The following is a 25,050-nucleotide window of genomic DNA, read 5'->3' as shown; positions in this document are numbered from 1 at the left end:
GGTCATGTTGGAAAAGGAACATGGATTTGAGACCGTAAAGAAGGCTTGCAGGCTTTTCTAGGACGACGACTGCACTAAGTCATTGTTCGGCCATTGATTAATTAAAGCAAGGTCCATTTGGCAGTGGAACAATGTTTACCCACAGAGGACCATGCTTAGCATTCAGGAATGGGCTGTCCTCTGTGTAGAAAGAAATCCCAGTGAACCCCACATCCCTCCCATCACCTCCCCCCACAAACACACACCATTATTCAGGTCAGAATGTGTAGGAAAAGAGCAAAGGCATATCAAATTGGCTAGATATGATTACAAGTCCTTCCCTATTCTTGGAAGACACTGGGGTATTTATTTCACATCAGCAGCCTACATAAATATTGAAGCAAGAGTTTGAGGGGCCAACAAACTCTTGATTCCACATGTGTGAATGGTGCCCTGTCAGCCTGGAGCCGTAGTGTAAAGCAAGACAGAGCAGATGCTGCCTCAAATAGCCTGTCCCTACTTTCCTTCACACAAAGAACAATAGTCCTGCAATCCCATGATATGGTACTTCTCTAAAACTTTAAGAACCCTGTAAACCTAGGGGAACTCCTACACCAGCTAAATGCCCAACGTCATCTTATGCCAGGAGAAGGAGCACACCCTTCACGTGTCCATGTAAAGGGGAACTAGGATCACTGACATGTAAGCATTCTTCTCTCTCTTCATTAGAGGTAGCAAGAACTTGGGACATGTGTGGAGCCGACTTCATGCCCCTGTGGAAGAAATCAGAACTGAACCAGCACATTAGAACTGAGAACAGAATGATCCAGTGGATTTTTAATTATTGTCAATGCACAGTAAAAAGAAATCGTGATAGTGAAATAGTGAAGGTTATTATGATATTTGAAATGTATGTTTTATTTGGTAACAACCTAATACTAAATAATAAACTTGACAGCTTGATAAAAAACATAAACAAAAGACTCTTCAATGCATGTTGCAAATCTTTCTATGTTGTACAACCACTTCCAGATCCAAAGATATTAAGAACCCCACCATGCAATTTGTTTCGAAGAATTTGTAGAGATGTTGAATGTGACTATGGCTGGTTGATGACTAATTCAATATTCTCCTGCTGCCAACAGAACCAAAAAGACATGGACAAAAGAAAAACATGCCATTCATTCTGAAACCACTGATAAAAGGAGTGCTTATGATGGTAGATTCAAGTAAATTGAAAAACTAGATGGCACCTTTGAGAAGCAGAGATGAAAATGATAAAGCCTAGATTACGGTTCTTCCATCATCATCCCTATAGACAATGGTACTGCAAAGGATTGGGAAGGGGAGGCTCAGAGCAGAGATTTCCCCCCCTTCTTCACAAAGGCATCCTTAAAATTTTGTTTGAACCATAATGTAGAAACAAAGACCACCACCCCCAAATTTGTAGCAATAGGGAGACAGGTGTTGTGGTATGTACTTTTAAGGGTAGGCATGTCAACATGATTTGAAGAATGGTGACCAGTTCTAGTGTAAAAATCAAAGCTTTAAAGCAAGTGCTCAGGATATTGTTCATCCTCCTGTCTCTGGCCCAGCATGATGACAATTCATTACTGTTCCCCTGACTCCCACCTGAGAAGCTCTCAGTATGTTTAAGATAGCCTCCTACTGATAAGCGATAGTACAACAGCTCAAAGGCATAAAGATCTCTGAACAATTTTCTCCTTAGCACAAGCACCCAGAATCTGGCTATCCTACATCCAGGAATGAGTCGTAGAACCCTAAAGTAAGGATCCCAGCATGCCACTGCTATAGAAAGAAGGTGACCACCACCCACAGAATCCATGTGTCAGCCCCAACAGTCTTCGTCTATGGAGGATAAGCAACAGCTAAAACTGATCTGCGAGTCCTCCTTACAATAGTCCAGTTCTTCCAAGAGTAGCTCATAACTACTGACCAGTACTTCTCACAGGACCAACCACTTGGTCAACCTCCCCAACAACACTTAAGGGGCGCTTCCGTGGCAGGGACGAAAGGGCAGAGGATTACTCTCTCTCAGCTATGCTGAGTGTATCCTGAATCCTTTACTTTAGAAGAGAATTGAGTAGTTCTGAAGAGCCACTCAATTGATGTTTTTCTGGTTAAAATGACAGTACAATTTTCCTGTTGTACTCTCTCCAAAAGACCACAATTTGAAGACCAAAGAGGAGTGTACAAGCAAAATCAGCATTACATCCAAAGAACCCCACCAGGTTGCCGAATGGTTGGCAGCCATCGAATTTGGAGAGCGTTATCTCCCAGCATTCTTATAAGGCTGTGCTTTATTCAAAAATAGTTTTTGAATACCCCCAAACTGTAATCATACTTAGAACCAAACAATGGTAGGTCAGAAGCAAAGGCTGGTGTCTGTTACTGAGCAGCTCCTACTGACAACCACCTGGGCTGGACCCTCCAGGAGAGAACTCAGCTGTCCGACATTTTTGAGGTGAAAGTCAACAGTAAATGGTTATTTGTACCTGCAGGGAGAACAAATAATCTCTGACATTGAACACAAGACACTTTCCTGTTGAAGTGAACAGAAAAAAGTTCCCCCTAACAACTTTTATCTCATCTGCCCACGTGGACATGCATTCCCATACCAGGTGTCTCATGTCAGGGATCTCTGGCCAAGTCCTCAACTGATTTACTGCTTTTTTAGCTGATCGCTCCCAGTCAATTTCTCTTCCTCCTTTTTGTTCGGCTCCCACCCTTCTTTCTTTTGGGGTCCCTCAGGGATGAGCACTCTCTCCCATTTTGTTTAATGTCTACATAAGATATCTCCTACTCCTCATTGGGGCCCACAGGTTCAGCTTTTATTCATACGCTGATGATACCTAGATTCTGGTTTGTCTTGATCTTACGAAATCTGAAACGACCTCGCGATTAAGATGCTGCCTTGAGGTGCTGGGATCATGGATGTCACTGAACTGGCTGAAACTCAATGGCAGTAAGACCAAGGTTTTAGTTGTGGGGACGTCCACTCCTCAACTGTTCTGGACGGCTGACTTCTGGGCCTACTACCCTTAGCCCCCTTCCTATACCAGTCTCCTCTGTGCGCAATTTCGGTGTGCCGATCTCCGCTTCACTGACCATGGATGAACAGGTCAGTGCAGTATGTAAATCCGGCCATTCTAAACTTCGGATTCTCCGAAAGGTACTTCCTTTTATTCCTACAGCCAATCAGGCTCTGGTAGTTGCGGCCTTGGTCCTAAGTGTCCTTGACTATTGTAATTCACTTTATTTGGCCCATCCTGGCTATCTAATTGGCTGGCTGCAACTACTTCAAAATGCCGCAGGCAGATCCATCCTTCGCCCTCCGTTTGGTGCTCACATGACCCATCTATTGAGACAACTGCACTGGCTCCTTGTCGCACACCGGATCATGTTTAAGTCCATGTGTATAGTGCACAGAGCATTCTATGGGGCTGGAGAGGAATTTCTGCAAATAAAATTCTCCCGCTACCTGTCTACTCGTGCCCTCGTAAAGGAGGCCGCATCTTCTCAGTGGCGCCCGCCAAAGCATGGAACAATTTACCTCTGCCCCTACGGCAGATCGCTGATCACCTGACCTTTCGGCAGAAAATGAAGACTCTGCTCTTTTAATGGCAGCCTGGTTCTCACTCCTCACCTCCTCCTTAGCACCAAGATGCCCCTGGGTGTACATGCGCTCGACAAATTCCGTTAACATAACATAACATAATATGTCAGGTGCTCCGGATTCTGAAGTAAAAGCAGAGTTTCCATGCGTTGGTGGCTCTACAGAAATGGCAGTCCTCTTTCGTGCGTTGAACGTTTGTGATGAGTAGTGGCAGTTTCTCTGCTGAAATGTACCGGATGTACAAAAGAGAATGCTGAAAGGTCAAATAACGCATCAAAGAAGATGTCTGATGTAGCGGCCCAGAGGAAGAGCAAGCTCTGTGCAAGGGCTTTCACTGGCCCCCATCCCGCCACTTCTACAGCATGATTTGCTCACATCCAGTGGATCTTGATAGGACCTCTTGGAGGCCAATATTCACAAATCACTTGAGGGCCATCAAGGAAAAAGATCTAGTAGCCAAGAGGTCTATGCTGCTGCACCTAGCCGGCAAAACCATATGTCAAATCATTCTGACCGCGACCAGCATGGGAAATGATGGCACGGCGACCCTCAACAGATACTTCAATCCTCAACTAGTGACTGTGAACAATTTGTCATGCAGTAGTAGTAACAAATATTCATTAAGCAAAAACCTCTCATCGGCAAGCCAGTATAAGGCACTTAACCCAGGAATTTCATAAATTACAAAGAGCAGTTAAATAACCATACAAAAAGCACACTATAAAAACAACCACAACTAACATACATAAAAACAATGCTCTTCCTGGACACTGTTAACAAACATCAAGAGCCAGAAAATGTTGTTCAAGTCCGTATTTAAAGGCCAGCAATAAAGGGCTACTTTTAATGGAAGTTGGAGGATCGTTCCCAAGTCCACACCCTGTGGTACACAGCATCCTGCCACCATAACAGTCTGTGTTATATTTACCAACTACCAGGAGGTCATTTGAACTGGACCTAAGGGTTCGGGTTGCATTGGTGGCTGCTAGCTTGGGGTGGGGGGTGTCATCCCCCCCAGTCTTGCAGAGGAGGTACTAAGTTGCTCAGTAATAGCAGTACACACCACCAGCGCAGCGTTGCTTGGGAACAACGTGATAAGTGAATACATAAATAATGTTCAGTCTTGCCTTACGAGAGACACATTGTGGCATGGAGCACGCAAGCACAGGGGTGCTTCCCATGCCAGCAAGTTTTCTTTTTGAGATCTGTCGGAGCCCCATGGCCTCCACACAGAGAGCGCAAGTGTTTAGATATAGATCCAGGCGGGCATCAGAAGTGTGGCCCTGCCAGTATGATTTTCTGCGAGTAGTAGATTCGATCATGTTGTTGATTCTTTTGAGACGAAACTGTCATTGTCAGCCACAGTTGTCAAACATCAATTGGCTACTCAACGGCCAATCACATTTGATATTTTCAGGGGTGGGCGGGCCTTCAAGCGGCAGAGCTGCCTGACGCTGAGCTGGGGTGTTGTAGCCTCGACTCGTGACCAGGAAGGAAGGAGCCACCCAGCAAGTGGGTGCATGATGCATCTCTTTCATCTCCTTATCCCGCTGGTCTGATTGGAGAGCAGGGACAGGGCAAAGGCTCTGCAAGTGGAAGAGACAGAGCCATTGCAGGATAGGACCTCTCTTTATTTTCTCTAGAGAGTTCTATCCCGGGCTCTAGCAGCCCCTACTCTTTCTCCCTCCTTTCCCCGTCTTGTTCCCTTCCTTCCAGCCCTTAAGGTGGACTTTAATTTAAGGTCATCCATTCGGGGACTCCATATACAACACCCCCCCCCACTTATCATTGAGTTGGCCCCTTCATTTCTCCTCATAGTCTCTCTGGGTCTTGGCGGCATTCGTCTTGGTCTTCCAACTTCCGCTTTCCATAATTGCACCTTCTGCTCCTGTTGTTGCTTGAATGCCACTATCTCAGTCATCTGACTGCGCGCTCTGCACACCATTTTCTATTTCCCTCCATCTGATCTTTTCCTCCCACTGGTGATGCTCAAGTTGTACATTGGTCTGCCGTGTGTATTTCTTTTGTAGGTCTTCATGGCTGCTCGTTTTCTCCTTGTCTTGCAACGGTCCATGTTCTTTTCCCTTTGTTTCCATAGTGAAGAGAGGTATGTCGTATTTCTTCGTTGCAGGCAATTGTTAGTTACCAGAGGGCTCCTTTGTCGCTGGAGTACGTTCACCTTTTTGTTATGTTGCTTTTACACCCACCCCTCTCATGTGCCAATCGTTCGTTCTCTGAGGTTTCTTGGATCCTTCTCTGCACCTAAACCCACAGGAGTGGAAGTCCCCTCAATGAGTACTATATCCTTCTCCTCAAAGAGAACAACTCTGCAGTGACCCGATGTATAACCCCTGCTTTTGTAATGATAATGAAGGTGCTCGGTTCAAAGGGAAAGGATCCCCGCAGTCACCCCGAATTATTGAAGCAATGAAGCAATGTAAATGTAATAGGCCCAAGAGGAGGAATTGCTTTAAGGAACGCAAGGAGTCAAGGTCGTACCATGTTACGCTGTGAAGAGGGGCATGCAGGCTGCCTGAGTTAGTCTAGCCGTTGCAGTCGAAGACAATAGAAGACAAACGCCTCTGCAAATGGCTATGCGGATGCTCTGCGTCAAAATTAGGTTTTTAAAGAATGACGACTCCTTCAATGCAGCAAGCAGAGTAGACAGACTTCAACACAGCACCAGTAGAAGACAAACACCTCTGCAAACGGCTCTGCGGATGCTCTGCATCCAAATGAGGTTTTTAAAGACTGACTTCTTAAATCCAGCAAGCAGAGTAGACAGACTTCAGCACAGCAGACAAACACCTCTGCAAACGGCTCTGCGGATGCTCTGCATCCAAATGAGGTTTTTAAAGACTGACTTCTTAAATCCAGCAAGCAGAGTAGACATACTTCAGCACAGCACCAGTCGAAGACAAACGCCTGATCTTCATTCATTCTATTGGTCTACAACTCCAAGTTCCCGGATGGCAAACATGGGTCGCATCCTCCCTGGCTGATCGCACTTCATGAGTCTTTGCCGACAACCACTCTTCCATTCCCACAGCAATCACATGTGGAGTTCCACAAGGTTCCTGCATCTCCCCACTCTCTACAATATTTATACTTAACCCTTCTTTGACCTTCTTGACTCTCTCAATATCAAATATACAAATTACGCTGATGATACCAAGCTTCTCATTCCTCTGACTGGGGATCACTGCTGAGACGCCCAAAAAATCAACAGCATTTACGAAACCATCCAAGGCTGGATGGCCACCCATTACGTGTGTCTCAACGATGAGAAAACCAAGCTCCTTCTTGTTGGCAACCCCTCTCGCTTCGCCAAACTCAGCCCAGACTACCAGCTGTTTACCATTGACAATCACCCCATTCATATATTGTCGGCTGTGAAAACGCTTGGCGTCCACTTCGATGCCACCCTCTTATTGTCCCGCCACGTCAACGCCATTGCCTCCTCAGCTGCATACGTGACCAAACTTATCACTGCTAGCCAACCTTTTCTCTCAACTGACAATTGCCTGAACATTGCCAGGGCCAACATTGGCACAAACTGCATTACTGTAATGCTCTCCTGGGAGACACCTCAGAACGTAACTTGAACAAGTTACAAACCTTGTAAGAACAATGCTTTGAGAGCCACTATGGGGCTAAACAAACACGACCACATCACTGCAGCTAGGAGACCAGCTTACTGGCTCCCGGTCTGAGAATGGATCAAATTTAAAATCCTCACCATTACCCACTGATGCCTTGACAACACCAACAGGGCTACCTGTAAGAGAGACTTTCCAAACCAGCCATGATTAGGCTCACCCAGTCCGCCTATGCTAACCGCCTATGCACTCCTAGGTTCAAGCATGCCAAAGCTGGAGGTTCCAGGTTCCACCTTTCCGTGGCTGCGCTTTGGAACATCCTTCCCCTGTCTTGAGATCCGAGCCATCCAACACTGTGTTCCGCAAGAGACTGAAAACATTCCTATTTCATTAGCAGCTGGTGTTCCTGCTAACTGTATGTATCTTACTAAGCTGCGACAGCGCCTAGACGCCCACGAGTTAAGTGTGCTAAATGTGTTATGATAGTTTGTAACTGCAAACTGCTGTGAAGCTCAAATTTCAACCATATGTAAAACACACTGTACATCATTGCAGGGTTGGTTAGATCGCAGACTGGTTGTATTGAAAGGTACATCAGCTGTTGTTATGCCGGCAAATAACCTCTGCGAACAGAGTGTCTTGTCAGATGAAAACAAGTTTAAAAAAGAGGTGATAGCTGGAAGGTTTAGAATTAATCTTAATCCTCTGGCAATTGCTCTGGGCAACCCTAAAAACCATTGCTCTTCGCCTGCCAAGCCATTACGGAAAGGGGAAATACCATATGCAAATCCGGCTTGTTCCCAGCCATAAAGGGGCAGTCCAGCCTGAACTACTAATCACATTCCCTCTGCACGAGATTCCTGAGTAGTTTTCTTAGGTGCAATTCATTAATTTGATCACGGCTCCAAACTCCAGCCGTGTGGAAATGGTAATGCTAGTACATCAATAAACGGCAATTCGATTGGTAAAATTATATTGTCAGACCTGCTGGTGTATAATGAGCATAGTCCTGGTCATCATCGCTATGGTATGTCCCCAGTTGAGTAAAGGCAATCTTGCTTCCTATTCGGTTCCTTAGGGGCAGTACTTGTTGACAACAGTGTGAATGCAATAACTGCCCATGGGGGTCATTACGAGTACAGCGGTAGGGATTTAACAGCACCGGTGAGGATGCCGGTGCCGTTAACCACCTACCGCCGCATTCCGAGGTCCCTTAGCGGGTCCCACTAGGGCCGGCTTGTTTTACCAGCTGCCCTTAGTGGGACCCGTTAAGGGACCAGTGAGCTAATAACGGGCCCGCAAATTGCGGGCCCGTTATTAGCTCCTTCCCCATTCCCATTGAGCCCTATGGGGGCTCGAATGGGAATGGGGAATGGTTTTGGGAATGGGGACTTACCGGGGCCGCAAGGGTCAGAATGTCCCGGTAAGTCCCCATTCCGACACCACGGACCCGGACACGGGTTTGGAGGCAGCACCAATGACCCATGTCTTTTCTGCCTCTTTCTTCTCTATGCAGGAGCCCAAGAAAGCCGAACTTGACATACACAGATTCGGGCAACTGGCATCATGATTTGGATATGTAATAAGCGTTTAATTTGAGGAACGTACATTCTAAGGTGCATCATTTTCTGTTCTAAGTGTCAATGGGCCTCATTACGAGGCTTGCACTCCCGTAATGAAGGGTGCCGGTACAGGACCGGCATCATTCATTATGGAATGCCTGATTACGAGGTCCCCTAGCGGGACATGGAACAGACGTCTGGTATAACGGGCCCGTTATTAGCTCCATCCCCATTCCCATTGAGCCCCATGGGGGCTCAAATGGGAATGGGGATTGGTTTTATGCATGAGGAATTACCAGGTCCTCCAAGGTCGGAATGACCCGGGTAATTCCTCATTCACAGAACCCGGTACTGGAACCCGGTATGGAGGCAGCTCCTTACTCGTAATGAGGCACGATGTGTTTTATTACGCTCGCCAGCCTGCTAAAGTAAACATTCACACACTCATTTCGAATGTTTTCTTGAATTCCTTAGACACAAAATGATATTGTCACACACCTCTGTGGGATTTGTGTGCTGTGTTATGAAACCAGAAGACATATACAAGGATTTTATTAAAAGAACCAGGCTGTGTTCCAAGAGATCACGCCTCAAACCCTAAAGGTGGTAAATTAAATAAGGGCATTTGCCAATTTACATATGCAATTTATTAATTGGTCTCTTGAAAACATGGTATGAGTTCAATTTCACTCCTGTGTTACGTGAACATTTAAAGAATGCTTTCACATGAGCTCTGGTTCCACCATATCCCAACATGAAGCACCCTTCTAAATAGAAACCAATAACTCATAGTTTATAGCTCATAAAGGAGAAATAGGAGCAGCACATCAAAGACTGGAAGGATTCAGTCCATGGTCTAATTATTGGGAACACTAACATCATCGAAATGCATGCGTCAGATTCTAGAGAAGGAATTGTAGGCTCTGAGATCTGGGTTCATTTTATAGTCCGCTTCCGATGAAATCCAGACAGAAATCAAGAATCTACAACATCTATGCATCTTTCACTGCTTTCACCAGTGGATGTCACACACACATGCCAGACACTAGGGCGTGATCACGATTTTGGCGGTAACGCCTGGGCTATTACCGCCGGTGGTATTAGCCCTACCGCCGAACTCCCCGGCGCTAATAGCGCCGGATCACGAGTTCGGCGGTAATGTAATTCCCCATTGAGCACATTCAGGAATGCCCCATTCCCCATTGGGCTCAATGGGGAAAATTTGCGCTCTTACCGCCGGCGGATTTCCAGCCGGCGGTAATAGCGCGAATTTTCAGCGGATTTCCCCCCAGCCAAGAGCTGGGGCGAAATCCGCCGAAGTCCTGATTTGGCGGACCCTTAAATCCGGCGGTAATAGCGCGACCGCCGGATTTAAGGCTTACCGCCAAAGTCGTGATGAGGCAAAGTCGACGTACTGACATACCTACAGGGTGATGTAAACTTTGAACAACCAACCTGTTAACATTGATATCGGATCACTGATAGCTAGCGTACAAGCATAACCGTTCCGACTTGGGGGCAGACGGCTCAACCGATAGTCCTCACGCTGCCGCCATCATTGAAAACAGTTCCTGGACCCCTGCGGAAACATCAACGTCTCATGCCCAAAGAATACTTCCGGCCAACATTTCAATATCTTACCATGGTAGATATCTTGCAGAGACCCCCCTCCACAGTACTCCATGCAGATCCACAGCTTGTTATACCTGTGATGTAGAAGTGAGAGACATAAGAGGCGGTGATAACAGCCAAAGAGAGGCCGCAGCAAGGATGGAAAGAGGGAATGCATTTATTTATGGTTTTATATTAAGGGTCAACCAAGCACCATACCAACTTACTGTAGACAGGGAACAGTGACAGTTTATAAAAGAGAAGCAATCAACATACAATATAGGCATTATCACATCTTAGAGGCTAAAAAGAAAGTGATTCTAAAGCAATATAAAGGCCTACAATCAAAGCATATACAAGCAGTTGTTTGGAAAATTATTTTGTGATGTCCTGTGCTTTACCTATAAGGATACTATTTATGGTTATTTTCGCTTCTTATGATCTAGTTTTGATTACGTTTAAACAAAATGAACAACATTCAGTCAGAATGTATTGCTTATTATTTAAAAAATGCAAAATGCATTAACACAAGAAATGTTGTGTTTGTACTTCCACATGTGACTAAAATTCCTTTAATATTTCAATGTATGTGATGACCATGATATATTTCATGGGCGACACGTGTTTTACTTAAAATGAGCTTCCTCAGGGCCATGGCAGTTATGTTATAGCACATCTCAAGTGATTGGTACATTCAGTGGAAAGCAAGTGCCCTTATCTTTTTAGGTAATCAGACATTTAGTTATGCATAACTATCAGTATTCCATCAAGAATCTGTGATGTTTTTGTTTCAGCTTTCATACTTTGGCGTGTCAGCAAACCCTCTGCACCAGGATCCAGAAATGTACAGGTTGCGTGAGGGAATCACTCTTCAGCAATGACTGTGAGACAAGTCTAAGGGATAATACTTCCACGGACATTAAAACCAACATTCCAGGTACCATGACAGTCAACCTTTGTGACAAGCCCAAGTACAGAAGCTGATGGAATTCTGATTGTTAGGCATCATTGAAGGTTAGAGCATCTAAAAAGATAAAGGGACTTGGTGTTGACTGAAGAGGTAGATGTACCAATCATCATTATTATTATTATTATTATTATGGTATTTATTGAGCGCAGATTTAACTTTGGAGTGCAACAGATCGCTTTACAATCATTGGGGAAAGAACACATTTGAGGGAAGCAGAGAAACAATGGAGCAGGGGAGCTAACAACAAGGGAGGGTGAGGGCAGGCAATCTGGCAGCAAGGGGTCTACAGGCAACCAGGGGAGGAAAAAGTGGGGAGCAGATCACCCAGTCTCGGGTAGGTGATGAGTGGAGGGTGTGTGGACATAGTAGTTAGGGAGGAACCATTCCTTGAAGAGAAGGGTCTTGAGCTTCTTCCTGAACTGTAGAAGTGAATGGGCGAGTCTGATGTTGACAGGGAGGAGGTTCCAGAGTCTTGGGGCATAGACAGAGAAAGCCTGTCTTCTGGTTCTTTCCTTCCTGCACAGGTGGAGTTCAAGTCGGCACATGTCCCTGCTTCTAGTGGATCGTAGGTTCCCGGAGATGCTGAGTTTCTCAGTAAGGTAAGCTTGGGGCCTTCAGTGTGACAGCCAGTAGCGTACCGAGTGGGGAGATGCGGGGCGGGGCAGTTTGCCCACCCACAGTGGCTCTTTTGTGAGCCAGACCGGGACATTTGGGCACAATGACACATGTCAGTGTCCTGCCAGCGAGACACCTTGCCAATTTTGGCACCTTAGTTGTCAGTATGAGGGTGCTAAATAGGAAAGTTCTCCCACTGCCAGGCCAATGAGGGTGCCGAGCAGGAGCACACTCTAAACAAGTGTCTGTGTCCTGCCTCGCTCTGGGCCACTGCAGCGGCTTATAGCGGTGGTGGTGTGTGCTCTGCCCCTGAGTCCTGAGCACATTCCCTCTGACTTCAGAAAGAAGTCAGTTCATTTCTTTCTGGAGTCGGAGTGCATCCGACTCCAGAAAGAAATGATCTGACTTCTTTTTGACTCATGCACTGAAAAAGGCAGCAGATGTAGTGGCTCCCCTCAAACAGGTCCAACTGTGGAAATAATCTTCTGAGCCATGGTTTTCTGACAAACCTAAAGCAACTTGTTTGGGACTCAGGCAGACCGAGTGCAGATGGCACCGTTTTTATGGGGCCGAAGGGAGAGTGTGCTGTAGACTATGTTCCTCTAGCTGCTATGCTGCTATTATGGCAGCACAAAGTGCCTTCTTACAGCAGAGAATTAATAATTCTATTAGTAAGCCTAGGGAACTGTTTTCAGTGGTGAGGTCGCTACTTTGTTAGGAAAATTGAGACCTTTCGGTCCAACATTTCATTGGCTACACCAGCTGTAACACCAGTTAATCTGGTGCTGTTTACGGATCCTGCTGTGCATTCGGCTAAGTGGTCATTGTTTACCCAATTTTCATTGGGCCTCATTACGACCCAGGCGGTAAGTTACCGCCTGGGCCGTGACTTTACCACCATGGCGTAAACTACGTTTACGCCATGGTGGTTGGCGGACTTACCGCCCCATTCCGACCTTGGCGGGGCGGTAAGTCCCCAATCCCCATTTACCCTTCCCCATTCCCATTTCTGCCCCATAGGGCATAATGGGAGTGGGGAAGGCGTTAATTACGCCACCGTAAATTACGGTGGCGTAATTAACTCCATGGTCCCTTAGCGCCATGGATTTTAACACCCGCTAAAAGCGGGTGTTAAAACCTCCATGGCGCTAAGGGACCTCGTAATTGGCGGTAAGGGGTCGGCGCAGCTAACGCTGGCGTAAACCCCTTACCGCCAGGGTCGTAATGAGGCCCATTGTAAACAATTAGTATGGCAATTCGTCATCTTAAATCAGCAGTTCCATCTGGCCCTGTGCTTCTGCTGTTTTAAAGGACATATCTTCAGGGCTAATGTCCGAGATTGATCAGGCTGTCGATGTGTCCTGTCAGTCGGGCCATATTCCTAGAGAGCTGAAGCAATCTACTGTTATTTTGGTATTTAAAAAACCTGCTCTTGGCCCTTCACATCCATCTAATTACTGCCCTATTTCCCTGCTCCCTTTTTTATGAGGCTGCTATCAGGGGTGGACCTGCAAACAAAAGAGTCCCTGGAAATAATTTTCAAAGTGGCTCCAAACTACACATTTTCCTATGGGAACATTTTGGAATACCGCACAAAAGAGGCCCAGGGTGCAGAGGCCTACTGGGAAATCTCATGAGTTCCCTATAGGCCAGTTCACCCCTGGCTGCTATAGGCTTTGGTCTCTCCAATTCTTTCATCTTTTCTGGAAACGTCAGGATTAATTGACCCTTTTGGCCGGTGCACAGAGAGTATTTTGATATCGGTACTGGACAACATGGCCAGGCTGGAAGATGGTGTTGGGGTTGGTACCCTGATTTTGTTGGATCTATCAGCTGCATTTGACACTGTTGACCACCCCACCCTTCTGGGCCGCCTGGCTGATGCTGGGATCGCCAGCCCGGTATTGGCATGGTGCACCTCGTTCCTGGCTGGGAGGGGCCAAGTTCTTTCACTCCCTCCTTTCTCCTCACCTTTTTGCTCTCTTACTTGTGGTGTTCCCCAGGTGTCCGCCTTGTCTCCTATGCTTTTTAACATCTATATTCAGCCTCTTGTGTGTCTCATCCACTCCTTCGGCCTCAGGTGTTACTCTTATGCCGATGACCCCCAGATCCTGATCTGTTTAGACCTTGATCAGACTGGAGTGTCATCGTGGTGCCCATTGCCTAGGGGCCATGGGGGAATGGATGAACCACAACTGGCTAAAGCTTAATGGAGACAAGACGGAAGTCTCGGTGGTGGGTGCCCCTCCTGTGCCATCACTTTGGGTATTTTCTTTCTGGCCATCCACATTGGGCTGTCTTCCCACTCCAGTCAATGTTGTGAAAAAGCTTGGGGTAATGCTCTCCTCCACCCTCTCTATGACCAGGTTTCAGCAGTCTGGAAGGCGGGACACTGCCATTTGTGGATCTTGCAGAAAGTGCTCCCCCTCATACTTTTTCATCTAGGACCTCCGGTGGTAGCAGCCCTGGTTCTTAGACGCCTGGACTACTGCAATGTGCTGTACCTGGTTCAGCGATTGCAGCAACTTCAAAATCTGGCAGCCAGAGTTGCTACTGGTTCCCCTTATGGAACTCATACTACCCCGATCTTGCAGTTTCTACATTGGCTGCCAGCGGTCCAAGGAGTTAACTTTAAGGTGCTATACCTGGTTCACCGTTCCCTCCATGGCCAGGGGCTGAATATCTTCTGGACAAATTTGTTTGCTACCTTCCAAGCCAGGAGCTTTGCTCTCGGACGGCTGGTTTGCTTTTGGTTCCAACTTTCCGGTGCACTAGGGTGGGGTGGGACTTCTCTGTCGCGGCAGAATATTCTATCACCCTTACTGAGAAATATTACTTATCATTTAGAATTCAGACGCTCCTTGAAGACCCTTCTCTTTTAGCCTGGGCTAAGGGTATGCCCTGTGATATTCTAGTGCCAAGATACCATTTGGTGATAGTGCACTCTTTAAATTCTCTTAACATAACAGAGCCAAAGACGGAAGAAAGTAACAGTTTAGTTGCAGTGCGCGTGCCACCTTGCAACTAAAACATTTATTTCTGTCAGATTCCGACCCACTACGCATGACAGGAAACTAGGATGCTCTTCCTGCTTCCCTGTCTGTCTAGTGGAAGTGGGAGTCAGCTGAGCACAGGAGTGGGCAGGCTGAAGGGGAGGCCAGGACTTCTTCCTGGTGAAGATGGAGATAAACCTTGGGTTTATCACAGATGCCCAGAACAAAAAATTGTACCACAGTAAAAAAGGGCTAGATTGGCTGCCCCTAAACGCCTGATGCAGAGGAGCTACACACAGCTCCATGTCCCACTCTGGTGCAAATGTTGCAGGCAGAGGTAACGTCCTCATATGAGGTCCGTGAACTATTGTGTGTCAATTTAGCAATAACACTTTTTCCAGGGTGCATTTGGTGGGGAAAGTAGCAAGACATTATTCGGGCCCCTCCAACCCCCCCAACCCCACTCTTGCTATGCTCCCCTAGAGACAGCCTTGAATATGTGCTATAATTAAGGGTGTAAAATTGTCTTTCAGTAAGTATTCGTCTAAATTCCAGCTATAAAAGAGAGTTTCGGTTGTGACTGAATGCTTAATATTTTTGCCAAATTCCACTGGTCATAATTAGCTCACGCACTTGTTATGCTTTAAAAGATACGCGATTTGCAAATCCCAGATTCTGTTATCATTATTATGATTAGGGTATTAATTGAGCACGGGTCAAGCTATGGGAATCAGCAGAACACTTTACAAGTCAGGGGGGGGGGACACACCGGGAGGGAAGCAGAGATACAAGGGAGGAGCAGCTAACAACGGATGTGAGCGGATGCTCCATTTTGCTCAAAGGGGGAAACAGAGGGAGCAGATCACCTATTCAGAGGTTAGATGGGCCGTGTGGGTGGATCTAGATGTTAGGGAGGGGCCTTTCTCTGAAGAGGAGGGTCTTGAGTGCCATCCTGAAACCTAGATGCAAAGGGGCGAGTCTCGAGTTGGTGGACTTTGGGGCGCAGGCAAGGAACACCTGTCTTCTGGTTCTTTCCTTCCTGCATTGGTGGAGTGGCCTGCGCCGCATCTAGATAGGATTGTGAAGGCCAACAAGTGCCACACTTAGACAATACTGTGAATGTTAGCATGCTAAAGTTCAGGTAACCCACTAACCAATATAACCTCAAACTCTGCATACTTATCTCACTCAAAAACTCACACAACCATCTCTCGCACCACAAGCCGCACGCACTTCACAACACATAAGCCGGAGCAACAGCACACGCGGACTGACACCGATCCAATACCCGCACCAAAGATCAGCATCCGGTGTATACAGAGTTCAAGCTGCCAACAGAACACCACTCCTCTCACTATCCTACTCCCTCTTCACCCTACTAACCCAGCCCCCCCTTATCGTTTACAGATCCGCCAGAGCGCCTGGGGACCAATTCCGTTGGTGACGGTGCGCGGTACAAATACCTTTAACATTTAAAGGGGAAGTCCAGCAAAACATTTTATTTAAAAAATAGATAGGCAACATTAAAAAAAAATACTAGCACTTTTTTTTTTTAAACTTCCTATGTAAAATTTTGAGCTATTCAAGCTCAAAATTCACAAAAGCAAGCACATAGGCGCATCCATTTTGTGAAATGGATGCCCGCCTGTGCTGGCTTTTGCTTTTGCGGCACTAATGAAGGAAAAGCCACCCAGCTGTAGTAAACAAAAGCTACCGCTGGGTGGCTTTTCCTTCATTGGTGCTGTACGCGGAGGACGGGGACCGGAGACCAGAGCAGGAAAGCTGCAGCTGAATCTCGGTAAGTGCTATTTATTTTTTTATTTTAAATAAGCACTAGCTGCGTTTTTTTTCCTAAGTTTTCCGGGCTGGAGAAACCGCAGCTTTAAAAACGTTGTATTTATGTTTGCAGTCGCTTTTGAAGCTACCGCACACATAAATACAACGTTATTGTGTTTGAAAACGCTGCGATTTTTCTTTCCAAGTTTCTCAGGCTCCTCCGGCTCGGAGGAGCCTGAGAAACTCAGAAAGAAAAACCGCAGCGTTTTCAAACACAACCGTGTTGTGTTACTGCCTGCTGTGGCTATCACTTTGGGTCTCCGGTGCTTCCCCAGGGGAGCACCGGAGACCAAAAGTGAAAGCCAGGGCAGGCAGAAACACAACGCGGTTGTGTTTCTGCCTAAATCTGCTTTCCCATTTGGGGCTCTCGGGCTCCCCGAGCCCGAGAGCCCCAAATGGAAAATCAGATTTAGGCAGAAACACTGCAGCATTTAGCCTTTCCCATTTGGGGCTCTCTGGCCCCCCGTGGGGAGCCCGAGAGCCTCAAATGGGAAATCAGATTTAGGAAGAAACATTGCAGCATTTAGCATTTCCCATTTGGGGCTCTCGGGCCCCCCGTGGGGAGCCCGAGAGCCCCAAATGGGAAATCAGCTGTAGGCAGAAACAGCGCGGCATGTAAACACAACCGCGTTGTGTTTCTGCCTGCCTTGGCTTTCACTTTGGGTCTCCGGTGCTCCCCTGGGGGAGCACCGGAGACCCAAAGTGATAGCCACAGCAGGCAGAAACACAACGCGGTTGTGTTTGAAAACGAAGCGGTTTTTCTTTCTGAGTTTCTCAGGCTCCTCCGAGCCGGAGGAGCCTGAGAAACTTGGAAAGAAAAACCGCAGCGTTTTCAAACACAATAACGTTGTATTTATGTGTGCGGTAGCTTCGAAAGCGACCGCAAACATAAATACAACGTTTTTAAAGCTGCGGTTTTATTTCTAAGTTTTCCGGTCTCCTCCATCCCGGTAAAACTTAGAAAAAAAAACGCAGCTAGTGCTTATTTTTTTAAAAAATAAATAGCACTTACCGAGATTCAGCTGCAGCTTTCCTGCTCTGGTCTCCGGTCCCCGTCCTCTGCGTACAGCACCAATGAAGGAAAAGCCACCCAGCGGTAGCTTTTGTTTACTACAGCTGGCTGGCTTTTCCTTCATTAGTGCCGCAAAAGCAAAAGCAAAAGCCAGCACAGGCGGGCATCCATTTCACAAAATGGATGTGCCCATGTGCTTGCTTTTGCGAATTTTGAGCTTGAATAGCTCAAAATTTTACATAGGAAGTTTAAAAAAAAAAGTGCTAGTATTTTTTTTTTTAATGTTGCCTATCTATTTTTTAAATAAAATTTTTTGCTGGACTACCCCTTTAACATTTAACATAACGCTTTCAGAAAGGTATATACAGGAAGGCAGTGTGCACAGCCCATTTGCCACTGAGTACCTCGATCCCAGGAGAGTTTACAGGGGGGCACGCAGTTTATCTGGTGTTACCAGATAAGAAATGGGATGTTAAAGAGAAGAACGGTGACACTGCAAGGGGGAAGCACTAGCGAAACGAGAAACAAAATATGCCACTTCTGAAGTTGTTCCAACCACCTCACATGGGTTGTAATGAAACCCTGCGGTTGTTGGCGGAAAGGCAACAAAGAAAGCCCAGGGCCAGGTGGCGGAAGAAGTGGAGTACAGTTCCCTGTGAAAGATGCAAGGGGAGGGTAACCAGGAAAAAAGGCAGGCTGGGCGGAGCAGAGTTATTCTGCAGACAGTATGGGGAGATCAAAGGTTAGGCAGTCACTCTCTGCAGCTGTGGTGCTGCACAGGCTCACAAATATGCCACAAGTGTTCCTGATTATTTTGGCAAATTCGGTGATTGTGAAATTAATCTAAATATGAAGCTCTAAGAATTCATCACAAAATCCGCCAGGGCACACTTTGTGTCCTTGTCACTGGCCACACTGGTCATATTTTCTCTGAAGATTAATAGGTCAACACACACAGGACCTCATTTAGCATCCTGGTTTTCTTGCAGCACATTGAAGCTGCCATAACGGCGTGTTAGCGCTACATAAACATATTAAGATAAAATGAATAAAAGACCGAACTCCAACAGATCCGAACAAAAGGCCCAGTCCGAAACCCTTCTAGTGTTAAAAAAAAGTAGGAAACAACCATCATGATTGAATTTCAGGAAGAGGTGGGCATCCGAGTGGCGGGTCACTTCAAGCCGGTGGGAAGGTAAGAAACTAGCAGAATGGTGCAACTTGATGGACAGCAGAGGGAGCCGCTGCAGAAGGAAAGGTCTAGTGAAAGAGAGGAGGAGTGAGAAGGAGAGTAGTGAAGTTTAAGATGGGTGTGGAATGCAAGTGAACGCTAACAGCCTTCAGTAGAGGCTGAGGAGAGTGGTGCCCTGTGTAAAGCAAAATGAGAAAGCTAACAGCCTTCAGTAGAGGAGAGTGATGATCTGTGTAAGGCAAAATGAGAGCGCTACGGGCCTTCAGTAGAGGCTGAGGAGAGTGACGATCCGTGTAAGGCAAAATGAGAAAGCTAACAGCCTTCAGTAGAGGCTGAGGAGAATGGCCTGCTGTGCAAAGCAAAATGAGAAAGCTAACAGCCTTCAGTAGAGGCTGAGCAGAGTGGCCTACTGTGTAAGGCAAAAAGAGAAAGCTAACGACCTTCAGTAGAGTGTGAGGAGACTGGCGCTCTGTGTAAGGCAAAAAGAGAAAGCTAACGGCCTTCAGAAGAGGGTGAGGAGAGTGGCCCAGTGGTTAAAGGAACATGAGAAAGCTAACAACCTTCAGTAGAGGCTGAGGAGAGTGGCGCTCTGTGTAAGGCAAAAAGAGAAAGCTAACGGCCTTCATTAGAGAAAGAGGATAGTGGTGCACAATGAAAAGGAAAACGAGTAAGGGAACCGTTTTCTGTAGAGGCTGGGGAGAGTGGTGCTCTGTGTAAGGCAAAAATAGAAAGCTAAGGCCTTCATTAGCGGATGTGGAGAGTGATGATCTGTGTAAGGCAAAATGAGAGCGCTAAGGGCATTCAGTAGAGGCTGAGGAGAGTGGCCCACTGTTTAAGGGAACATTAGATATCTAACAGTCTTCAGTAGAGGCTGAGGAGAGTGACGATCTGTGTAAGGCAAAATGAGAAAGCTAACAGCCTTCAGTAGAGGCTGAGGAGAGTGGCCTGCTGTGCAGAGCAAAACAGGAAAGCTAACAGCTTTCAGTAGAGGCTGAGGAGAGTGGCCCACTGTGTAAGGAAAAAAGAGAAAGCTAATGGCCTTCAGTAGAGGGTGAGGAGAGTGGGCCACTGTTTAAAGCAAAATGAGAAGGTTAACAGCGTTCAGTAGAGGCTGAGAAGAGTGGTGCCCTGTGTAAGGCACAATGAGAAAGCTAACAGCCTTTAGTAGAGGTTGCAGAGAGTGGCCCACTGTGTGAAGCAAAATGAGAAAGCTAACAGCCTTCAGTAGAGGCTGAGGAGGGTGGCTCTCTGTGTAAAGCAAAATGAAAAGGCTAACAGCCTTCAGCAGAGGCTGAGGAGAGTGGCACCCTGGGTAAAGCAAAATGAGAAAGCTAACAGCCTTCAGTAGAGGCTGAGCAGAGTGGCCTACTGTGTAAGGCAAAAAGAGAAAGCTAACGACCTTCAGTAGAGTGTGAGGAGACTGGCGCTCTGTGTAAGGCAAAAAGAGAAAGCTAACGGCCTTCAGAAGAGGGTGAGGAGAGTGGCCCAGTGGTTAAAGGAACATGAGAAAGCTAACAACCTTCAGTAGAGGCTGAGGAGAGTGGCGCTCTGTGTAAGGCAAAAAGAGAAAGCTAACGGCCTTCATTAGAGAAAGAGGATAGTGGTGCACAATGAAAAGGAAAACGAGTAAGGGAACCGTTTTCTGTAGAGGCTGGGGAGAGTGGTGCTCTGTGTAAGGCAAAAATAGAAAGCTAAGGCCTTCATTAGCGGATGTGGAGAGTGATGATCTGTGTAAGGCAAAATGAGAGCGCTAAGGGCATTCAGTAGAGGCTGAGGAGAGTGGCCCACTGTTTAAGGGAACATTAGATATCTAACAGTCTTCAGTAGAGGCTGAGGAGAGTGACGATCTGTGTAAGGCAAAATGAGAAAGCTAACAGCCTTCAGTAGAGGCTGAGGAGAGTGGCCTGCTGTGCAGAGCAAAACAGGAAAGCTAACAGCTTTCAGTAGAGGCTGAGGAGAGTGGCCCACTGTGTAAGGAAAAAAGAGAAAGCTAATGGCCTTCAGTAGAGGGTGAGGAGAGTGGGCCACTGTTTAAAGCAAAATGAGAAGGTTAACAGCGTTCAGTAGAGGCTGAGAAGAGTGGTGCCCTGTGTAAGGCACAATGAGAAAGCTAACAGCCTTTAGTAGAGGTTGCAGAGAGTGGCCCACTGTGTGAAGCAAAATGAGAAAGCTAACAGCCTTCAGTAGAGGCTGAGGAGGGTGGCTCTCTGTGTAAAGCAAAATGAAAAGGCTAACAGCCTTCAGCAGAGGCTGAGGAGAGTGGCACCCTGGGTAAAGCAAAATGAGAAAGCTAACAGCCTTCAGTAAAGGCTGAAGAGAGTGAAGCCCTGGTAAAGCAAAATGAGAAAGCTAACATCCTTCAGTAGAGGCTGAGGAGAGTGGCCCAATGTGTAAAGCAAAATGAGAAAGCTAACAGCCATCAGTAGAGGCTGTGCGGAGTGGCGCCCTGTGTAAAGCAAAATGAGAAAGCTAACAGCGTTCAGTAGAGGCTGAGGAGAGTGGCGCCCTATGTAAAGCAAAATGAAAAAAGCTAACTGCCTTCAGTAGAGGCTGAGGAGAGTGGCCCACTGTGTAAAGCAAAATGAGAAAGCTAACAGCCTTCAGCAAAGGCTGAGGAAAGTGGTGCCCTGTGTAAAGCAAAATGAGAACGCTAACAGCCTTCAGTAGAGGCTGAGGAGAGTGGTGCCCTGTGTAAAGCAAAATGAGAAAGCTAACAGCCTTCAGTAGAGGCTGAGGAGAGTGGGCCACTGTGTAAAGCAAAATGAGAAAGCTAACAGCCTTCAGTAGAGGATGAGGAGAGTGGCGCACTGGGTAAAGCAAAATGAGAGTCCTAACTGCCGTCAGTAGAGGCTGAGGGGAGTGGCGCCTAGTGTAAAGCAAAATGAGAAAGCTAACAGCCTTCAGTAGAGGCTTAGTAGAGTGGCTCCCTGTGCAAAGCAAAATGGATAGCTAACAGCCTTCAGCAGAGGCTGAGGAGAGAGGTGCCCTGTGCAAAGCAAAATGAGAAAGTTAAAGCCTTCAGTAGAGGCTGAGGAGAGTGGCGCCCTGTGTAAAGCAAAATGAGAAAGCTAACAGCCTTCAGTAGAGGCTTAGTAGAGTGGCACCCTCTGCAAAGCAAAATGTATAGCTAACAGCCTTCAGTAGAGGCTGAGGAGAGAGGTGCCCTGTGCAAAGCAAAATGAGAAAGTTACAGCCTTCAGTAGAGGCTGAGGAGAGTGGCGCCCTGTGTAAAGCAAAATGAGAAAGCTATCAGCGTTCTGTAGAGGCTCAGGGGAATGGTGCCCTGTGTAAGGCAAAATGAAAAAGCTAACAGCCTCAATAGAGGCTGAGGAGAGTGGCCCACTGTGTGAAGCAAAATGAAAAAGCTAACACCCTTCAGTAGAGGCTGAGGAGAGTGGTGTCCTGTGTAAAGCAAAATGAGAAAGCTAACGGCCTCAGTAGAGGCTGAAGAGAGTGAAGCCCTGTGTAAGGCAAAATGAGAAAGCTAACAGCCTTCAGTAGAGGCTGAGGAGAGTGGTGCCCTGTGTAAAGCAAAATGAGAAAGCTAACACCCTTCAGTAGAGGCTGACGAGAGTGGCCCACTGTGTAAAGCAAAATGAGTAAGCTAACAGCCTTCAGTAGAGGCTGAGGAGAGTGGCCCACTGTGTGAAGCAAAATGAAAAAGCTAACAGCCTTCAGTAGAGGCTGAGGAGAGTGGTGCCCTGTGTAAAGCAAAATGAGAAAGCTAACAGCGTTCTGTAGAGGCTGAGGAGAGTGGCGCCCTGTGTAAGGCAAAATGAAGAATCTAACAGCCTTCAGTAGAGGCCGAGGAGAGTGGCCCACTGTGTGAAGCAAAATGAAAAAGCTAACAGCCTTCAGTAGAGGCTGAGGAGAGTGGTGCCCTGTGTAAAGCAAAATGAGAAAGCTAATAGCCTTCAGTAGAGGCTGAAGAGAGTGAAGCCCTGGGAAAGCAAAATGAGAAAGCTAACAGCCTTCAGTAGAGGCTGACGAGAGTGGCCCACTGTGTAAAGCAAAATGAGAAAGCTAACAGCCTTCGGTAGAGGCTGAGGAGAGTGGCGCACTGTGTAAAGCAAAATGAGAGTGCTAACAGCCTTCAGTAGAGGCTGAGGAGAGTGGCCCACTGTGTAAAGCAAAATGAGAAAGCTAACAGCCTTCAGTAAATTCTGAGGAGAGTGATGCCCTGTGTAAAGCAAAATGAGAACGCTAATAGCCTTCAGTAGAGGCTGAAGAGAGTGAAGCCCTGGGAAAGCAAAATGAGAAAGCTAACAGCCTTCAGTAAATTCTGAGGAGAGTGATGCCCTGTGTAAAGCAAAATGAGAACGCTAATAGCCTTCAGTAGAGGCTGAGGAGAGTGGTGCCCTGTGTAAGGCACAATGAGAAAGCTAACAGCCTTTAGTAGAGGTTGCAGAGAGTGGCCCACTGTGTGAAGCAAAATGAGAAAGCTAACAGCCTTCAGTAGAGGCTGAGGAGGGTGGCTCTCTGTGTAAAGCAAAATGAAAAGGCTAACAGCCTTCAGTAGAGGCTGAGGAGAGTGACACCCTGGGTAAAGCAAAATGAGAAAGCTAACAGCCTTCAGTAAAGGCTGAAGAGAGTGAAGGCTGGTAAAGCAAAATGAGAAAGCTAACATCCTTCAGTAGAGGCTGAGGAGAGAGGTGCCCTGTGTAAAGCAAAATGAGAAAGCTAACAGCCTTCAGTAGAGGCTGATGAGAGTGGCCCAATGTGTAAAGCAAAATGAGAAAGCTAACAGCCATCAGTAGAGGCTGTGCGGAGTGGCGCCCTGTGTAAAGCAAAATGAGAAAGCTAACAGCGTTCAGTAGAGGCTGAGGAGAGTGGCGCCCTATGTAAAGCAAAATGAAAAAAGCTAACTGCCTTCAGTAGAGGCTGAGGAGAGTGGCCCACTGTGGAAAGCAAAATGAGAAAGCTAACAGCCTTCAGCAAAGGCTGAGGAAAGTGGTGCCCTGTGTAAAGCAAAATGAGAACGCTAACAGCCTTCAGTAGAGGCTGAGGAGAGTGGTGCCCTGTGTAAAGCAAAATGAGAAAGCTAACAGCCTTCAGTAGAGGCTGAGGAGAGTGGGCCACTGTGTAAAGCAAAATGAGAAAGCTAACAGCCTTCAGTAGAGGATGAGGAGAGTGGCGCACTGGGTAAAGCAAAATGAGAGTCCTAACAGCCGTCAGTAGAGGCTGAGGGGAGTGGCGCCTAGTGTAAAGCAAAATGAGAAAGCTAACAGCCTTCAGTAGAGGCTTAGTAGAGTGGCTCCCTGTGCAAAGCAAAATGGATAGCTAACAGCCTTCAGTAGAGGCTGAGGAGAGAGGTGCCCTGTGCAAAGCAAAATGAGAAAGTTACAGCCTTCAGTAGAGGCTGAGGAGAGTGGCGCCCTGTGTAAAGCAAAATGAGAAAGCTAACAGCCTTCAGTAGAGGCTTAGTAGAGTGGCACCCTCTGCAAAGCAAAATGGATAGCTAACAGCCTTCAGTAGAGGCTGAGGAGAGAGGTGCCCTGTGCAAAGCAAAATGAGAAAGTTACAGCCTTCAGTAGAGGCTGAGGAGAGTGGCGCCCTGTGTAAAGCAAAATGAGAAAGCTATCAGCGTTCTGTAGAGGCTCAGGGGAATGGTGCCCTGTGTAAGGCAAAATGAAAAAGCTAACAGCCTCAATAGAGGCTGAGGAGAGTGGCCCACTGTGTGAAGCAAAATGAAAAAGCTAACACCCTTCAGTAGAGGCTGAGGAGAGTTGTGTCCTGTGTAAAGCAAAATGAGAAAGCTAACGGCCTCAGTAGAGGCTGAAGAGAGTGAAGCCCTGTGTAAAGCAAAATGAGAAAGCTAACAGCCTTCAGTAGAGGCTGAGGAGAGTGGTGCCCTGTGTAAAGCAAAATGAGAAAGCTAACACCCTTCAGTAGAGGCTGACGAGAGTGGCCCACTGTGTAAAGCAAAATGAGTAAGCTAACAGCCTTCAGTAGAGGCTGAGGAGAGTGGCCCACTGTGTGAAGCAAAATGAAAAAGCTAACAGCCTTCAGTAGAGGCTGAGGAGGGTGGTGCCCTGTGTAAAGCA

At 46.9% G+C, this 25,050-nt stretch overlaps 1 protein-coding gene across 1 annotated transcript in view; it reads right to left on the bottom strand.

Annotated features, from left to right (window-relative positions):
* The window catches only part of MAP4K1 (mitogen-activated protein kinase kinase kinase kinase 1), an 869,227-nt gene that overhangs the window by 513,827 nt on the left and 330,350 nt on the right, over positions 1 to 25,050 (bottom strand). The window contains exon 4 of the mRNA XM_069644317.1: positions 10,419 to 10,483. Coding sequence (XP_069500418.1) covers positions 10,419 to 10,483 — 65 coding nt within the window. The remainder of the gene's footprint in view (positions 1 to 10,418; positions 10,484 to 25,050) is intronic.

The sequence above is a fragment of the Ambystoma mexicanum genome, chromosome 2p (assembly GCF_040938575.1).
Source record: "Ambystoma mexicanum isolate Mex_15411 chromosome 2p, UKY_AmexF1_1, whole genome shotgun sequence".
NCBI lineage: Eukaryota > Metazoa > Chordata > Amphibia > Caudata > Ambystomatidae > Ambystoma > Ambystoma mexicanum.
The sequence above is the reverse complement of the archived record's forward strand: the minus strand, read 5'-3'. Positions and strand labels throughout refer to the sequence as shown.